A 6,691-nucleotide genomic window follows, 5' to 3' on the forward strand; every position below is an offset into this window, starting at 1 on the left:
AGAAGGTAGATACTTTGGGGGAAACTTCAGTTAATCCTTTTAATGATCTCTGACCATCTTTCATTTAAAGATTTAGTAACTAAAATACATCATAATTTTGGCAAATAAGAATTGCATAGAATTTATCTCAGATTACTTTCAGTGACAAGGATATTGGAGCATCATAAAACTCATATGTAATTAAAATGCAAAGCAATATGTGGACTATTTTCATGTATAGGTATAGCCTCACATTTTATATAGTTAACTTAAGCATTATGCAGAGAATAGCATGTGAAACTTATATCTATCAAATAAATAAAATCAGGTATAATTAAGGGAGAAGCACAATAAATAATTTTATCTTTGAAAAGAGGAAATAGATCATCCTGGAAATTATAGGTAAATCAGCTAACTTTTTTTTATTATTTATTTTTTTATCCTCACCCGAGGACATCCTTTTCCACTTTTTGTTCAGATAGAGTGGGAGTGAGAGAGAGAAAGAGAAACATCGACGCAAAAGGGACACATCGAGTGGATGCCACCCACATAACCAACCAGGGCTAGGGACAAACTGCAACCGAGGCATGCACCGTTAGCGGGAACCAAACCTGGGTCTCTCTGGACTGCAGGCTGATGATGCTCCAACCGCTGAGCCAAACTGGCCAGGGCTCAGCTAACTTTCTTTAAACATTATAGAACAAAGAGAACTAATGTTATCTTAAAGACCATAATTTGAACTTTAAACTTAACATGAAAAAAGAAAAAAAACCTGGTGCCAGGCCATTTCAATTTCCTCCCATGATACACAGTCTACCTAAACCAAAGAGGACACATTCACACATACCATTAGCAAACCTCTCTGCTTATATCAATTAGCACTGTCCTTGACTAGAGAGAAAATGTATAGGAAGTGACTCTCTCATTTTAAAGTAATATAGAATGTATTTTCTTTTCACAAATTATTATAGGAGTTTGACTATATTTATGTTCCTTCTAGATGGATCAATTGGTTCATTCAATTATCCTTTTTTTTTATATCTCTCATGTTTTGTTACTAGGTACTGGGACATGATGAACAAGATAGAAGACTCCTGATTATCATGGAGCTTCCAATCTGGGGTGAGGAATACAATAAAACAAAGAGATAAAGCAAATTTTGGAACTGTTAATCACATATTAAGAGTGTTCTCTTAAATCTAGATGCAGTTGTTACTATTTTAGAGGACAGAAATTAGATTTTTAATGACCCCAATACTCTACCAAACTGATATCATTAAAAAAGAACTAAATGGAAATGAGTAGAAATAAGTGGAAACTGTAACATAATTAGGCGTATATACTATCGGTACATATTGATGAATACCTGACTACATACAAAAGAGACAAACAGAAAAGTTATCAAAATAATAGAGGTGAAATGAACAAAAATCCTAACTAATTAAAAAATTACTGGCAAGTGAGTGGCAGGAAGTAATACTTCAATTATATTCTACCTCAATCAGACCATCTGTCTGTCAGACAACACTGTCTTAAACAAACATTTAACCCTAGAAGACACTTCTTTGCATTTATATCTACATCAAACATATTGAAAAGAGGAATCACCCTTGTTCCCTTGGGATCCTTCAAAACAGAAACAGAACCTGAGGTATGGGTCCACTCCAGTTTCATAACCAATGTTATGACTTAGAATTATATAATGGGCAGCATGTCCTCCTCACTCCACTGATTTGGGTAATTTGTAATGCACTGCACGATTATAAGTCCTTCTATCAGCTCCCAACTGGATACACCCTGGAAGCATCCGAGGTGTTTCCAGAAGCAGAAGCTTCCGGGTTGGATACCCGGTATCCGACAATCACCCGGAAGCTTAGGAGCTATCCGGCCTCACCGCGATCCGATAAAAGTTCTGGTTGAGCGGCGGGGCAAGGGGCGGGTGCAGAAGGACCTAGGTCTTTCTTGGAACCGTGTCTCAATAAATACAGTATTTTTAAACAATAGCTCTTTAAGAAGTTATTCCCAGCGCATAAAGCCAAGATCTCGCGAGATGACAGTCTTAAGCCGGCGCGAGTAATTGCGCATTGCGCCTGCGTGCTCTGAGGCAGTCCGTACTTCCGTCTGAGTTGTGCTGTCACTCACAGCAGTCTCCCGCCCCGTGCCGTGACGTAGCGCTTTCTTCTCTGCTTGGTTCGCAGCACCGGACTGAGGTCTGTGGGGCTGCAGAGCTCTGAGTCTGGCAGTCAGCGCTGTGGATCTCGGCGAGATTTCGCGCTGCTCACCCTCGGCCATTCACTGATAATCAGACCGGGTCGCCTTCCTAAGATTCGGGAGGAACAAAGGAATCAGGAAAAAGACGGTCGGCCCCCTGCCGCCTTGCTCCGATTGGCTTCCTGTTCCGCTCGCTCTTGTCCGGAGGAGCTGGGTTTATAATCGTCACTGGATTGTAAGTATCCGAGGCGAAGAGAGCTCACTGCGCCCCGCTTTTTGACTGCCTTTGTTCCGGGAAAATTTGTGGATTGGGAGTGTCTGCTGGTGCCTTAACTTTCTGTGCTGCAAAGCAGTCTGCAGAAGCCGCCATTTGCTTTCCTGCTCGCCAGCTCTCTGCGTTGCTCGGCAGCGGCATCTAGAGGTTGGAACTTGGCATTACAGCTAATGTATTTAAGTGGACCTAAGTGAATAAGCAAGCCAGTGTCAGTAACAACTGCTGTTCAGTCCCAGTATATTTAAAAAGACTTGGTGCTTAATTCAAAATTAAGAAAATGGACGCTTAGCTGCTGTAATACTTAAATATTTTAATTCATAACAAACTTGGCTTTCTAACTGTTGCAATAGCTGGAACTTTTTAGTGCAACAAGTGGTTATTAGAGAAGTGTCACAAAAATGAGTAAGAGCAAAGATGATGCTCCTCATGAACTAGAGAGCCAGTTTATCTTACGTTTACCTCCAGAATATGCCTCAACTGTGAGGCGGGCAGTACAGTCTGGCCATGTCAACCTGAAGGACAGACTGACAATAGAGTTACACCCAGATGGACGTCATGGAATTGTCAGAGTGGATCGTGTCCCACTGGCCTCAAAATTGGTAGATCTACCATGTATTATGGAAAGTTTGAAAACCATTGATAAAAAAACCTTTTACAAGACAGCTGATATCTGTCAGATGCTCGTATCCACAATTGATGGTGATCTCTATCCTCCAGTGGAGGAACCAATTGCTGCTGCTGCAGCTGCTGCAGCAGCTGCTGCTGATCCCAAAGCAAGCAAAAAGAAGGATAAGGACAAAGAAAAAAAGTTTATATGGAACCATGGAATCACTCTGCCTCTAAAAAATGTCAGGAAGAGAAGGTTCCGGAAGACAGCAAAGAAGAAATATATTGAATCTCCAGATGTGGAAAAAGAAGTGAAGCGTTTGCTGAGTACAGATGCTGAAGCTGTCAGCACTCGTTGGGAAATAATTGCTGAGGATGAAACAAAAGAAACAGAAAATCAAGGCCTTGATATCTCTTCTCCAGGAATGTCAGGCCACAGGCAGGGCCATGACTCCTTAGAACATGATGAGCTTCGGGAGATATTCAATGACCTCAGCAGCAGCAGTGAAGATGAAGATGAGACACAGCATCAAGATGAGGAAGATATAAACATAATTGACACTGAGGAAGACCTGGAAAGACAGCTACAGGACAAGCTAAATACATCAGATGAACAGCACCAAGAAAATGAGGGAACCAATCAGCTGGTTATGGGAATTCAGAAACAGATTGATAACATGAAAGGCAAGCTCCAAGAGACCCAGGATAGGGCAAAACGACAGGAAGATCTCATCATGAAAGTGGAAAACCTGGCTCTCAAGAACAGATTTCAGGCTGTGCTGGATGAACTCAAACAAAAGGAAGACCGAGAAAAGGAACAGCTCAGCTCTTTGCAAGAAGAGCTAGACTCACTTCTAGAAAAGTAAGAAGAGTTTTGATACTTTATTCTATGGAGTAGTAAGCATTAGAAGAAAAATGTTGGCTTCATCACCTGGACTGGCTGTAACTGCAGCAATTCCTTTGCTGCCTTCTTTGAATTTGTCTTACAGACTATTATAAATGTGAATTTCTATTTCATTTGTCTCTTATTCTGTAGGAAGTAGGAATATATGCATAAATGTAGGAAAGTTGTAAGATTGGTGGAATAAACAGTTCAACCTTAGTAATCACAACTTCACTGCAGGACTTGACTGATGTGTCTCCATTTGCCAGAAGCTACTATTGCTAGTCTGTGATGCCATCTGAGATCAATAAGAAGAGTAATCTAGAGGCAGTGAAGCTAGTTTGCATATGTTTTATTATGCAGTGGTTATTTTTCTATATGTAGAATTACAAATCATTTTATAAAGTTATTTTAACACAATAAATAAAAACTAGTTTTCACCTCAGAATGTGTCTTGCTCTTTTAGGGGTAGTGGGTGTCAGATCCTCTTGTGAGGTGGTTTGTTGGTGAGGTGGTTTGGGCATTTTGATCCTGTTTTGTAGGGAAAGAAGCAGTTATGTTGGGTTTTAAGAAAAAGATAAACACAGTAGGTGCAGACAAATTGGGAATGTCATCTTTTGTTATTTCTAATCTACCTGCTCCATTTGGAGGTTAAGAAACACTAGGTACAGAATCTTCCTATACTATCCTAAGTTTTGTACATGAAGGTTTTGTTTAATGCTTTGTGTTTCTTAACCCACAACACTCGTCTCCTTACTATCTTAGGAACACAAAGTGAGGGCTTTCACACACTGTTGAAGGAATCATTCCATTGAGTCGGATTAAGATTATGTTTCTAAATGTTTTCAACTTAATTTCTGTAATTATTAAATATTCTGACTCTGAAAATTAAGGTGATTTGTCCATGTCAGTTCAATCAAAATTGTTCATGAAGTCAGTACATGGCCTTGATATTTCAAAATTTCTTAAACATAATTTTCTTATTTTTAAAATGTTTTTATTGGTTATTTTAGAGAGCCATAGAAACATTGATGTGAGAGAGAGACATTGATCTGTTCACATGAGGCCCTACTGGGGATCAAGCCCGCAACCCATGCATGTGCCCTGACAGGGAATTGAACTGGGACCTCTCAGTCCATGGGATGGTGGTCAATCCCCTGAGCCACAGTGACCAGGCAGATTTTCTTATTTTTCACATGTGCTAGAGATTTTAATCTAATTAGTATTAAAATTGACAAAATAAAGTTGCTTTTTCTGCCATTATCATTTCTTACAGTTTATAAAGAAAATATTTGGTTTGAAAATACTAGGCTCATGAAGCAGACATTTAAAGCCCATTTTAGTTAGGTATTGGACAAAAAATGGTTGTGAAATGGTAAAGTTTTCCAGACCTCTCAAGTCTATGATTATACATACCAATATTTGCAGACCTCACAAAGCTGATTTTTCTCTCATGTTACGTGATCATTTTTCTTTTACCAAAATGCTTTCATAATTTAAGATTTCAGTCTAGAACATGGAGGCTTAAGCACGGTTTCTCTCAATATCTAGGCTTTGGATCATTTCTTGAGATTTGCAAATAATAAGAGGCAAGTTTTCTTAATACATGCAGGTGGTTGGTAACATTCTCCTGTTTTAATACATTGGGTATTTTGCTATAAGATTGATACCTGGCCCTGGCTGGTTTCGCACAGTGGTAGAGTGTCAGCCTGCAGACCAATGAGTCACGGGTTCGATTCCGGTCAAGGGAACATACTTTGATTGCAGTTTGTCCCCAGCCCTGGTTGGGGTTGTGTGGGAGGCAACCATTTGATGTGTCCCTCTCACGTCGATGTTTCTTTCCCTTTCTCCCTCCTACTCTCTGAAGATAAATAGAAATACATCCTCAGGTGAGGATTAAAAAAATTAAAAAAGATTGATACCTGGCCCTGGCTGGTTTTGCTCAGTGGTTAGAGCATTGGCCTGTGGACCAGTGAGTTGCAGGTTCAATTCCAATCAAGGGCATGTACCTTGGTTGTGGTTTGTCCCCAGCCCTGATCAGGGTCGTACGGAGGCAACCAGTTGATGTATCCCTCTCATGTTGATGTTTTTCTCTCCCTCCCTCTCTCCCACTCTATCTGAAGATAAATAGAAAAATATCATCGGGTGAGGATTAGAGAAAAGAAAGAAAAAAAAGATTGATACCTGAAAAGCTCTCACCTTACTTGGCTTTAGAGTAGATCATTTATCACAATAATTTATTGAAGACCTTAACACCAATGATAGTTAATTTCCATTAATAATAGGAAGGACAGGTGCATGCAAAAAACAAAATTAAGTGATTTCATTACCCCCATTTCAGTTATTAGCTCTGCTGATTTTCAAATTTGTATTTGTAAATGATGTCTTCTGAACTTTATATATAATATAATCAGCTGTGTATTGGAAACCCTTGTAAGTGTTCCCTCAGGCAACTCAACTCTAAGTGTTCGAAGTAGAGCTCATTATTTCTTCCATTAATTGAAAGCCTGCCCTTCTGTTTCGTGTCTCAGTGAAATCAAATAGCACTACCACCCATCCCAGTTGCTAAAGCTAGAAATTTAGCCCATAATCTTCAACTGCTTCCCCTTACAAATGATTCTGCCTTCTAAAAAGCTCTTCAGTCACTACTTCATCCCCACTGCTACTGTCCTAATATAAATCATTATTATCTTACCTAGCAAATTGCAGTAGTGTCATCCTAACTGTGTGTTTATATA

General features: G+C 39.6%; 1 protein-coding gene across 1 annotated transcript; it reads left to right on the forward strand.

The window, feature by feature from the left end:
- Positions 1–2,136: 2,136 nt before the first annotated feature.
- TAF7 (TATA-box binding protein associated factor 7) lies at positions 2,137–4,541 on the forward strand. The gene has a single exon (XM_036242009.1). The coding sequence runs from the start codon at positions 2,863–2,865 to the stop codon at positions 3,934–3,936; it is 1,074 nt and encodes a 357-aa protein (XP_036097902.1). The 5' UTR covers positions 2,137–2,862; the 3' UTR covers positions 3,937–4,541.
- Positions 4,542–6,691: the final 2,150 nt, after the last annotated feature.

The sequence above is a fragment of the Molossus molossus genome, unplaced genomic scaffold, assembly GCF_014108415.1.
Source record: "Molossus molossus isolate mMolMol1 unplaced genomic scaffold, mMolMol1.p scaffold_m16_p_4, whole genome shotgun sequence".
NCBI lineage: Eukaryota > Metazoa > Chordata > Mammalia > Chiroptera > Molossidae > Molossus > Molossus molossus.

Excerpts from the sequence above, each read along its gene's own strand:
- TAF7 (XM_036242009.1), top strand. The coding sequence starts at position 2,863 with ATGAGTAAGAGCAAAGATGATGCTCCTCATGAACTAGAGAGCCAGTTT.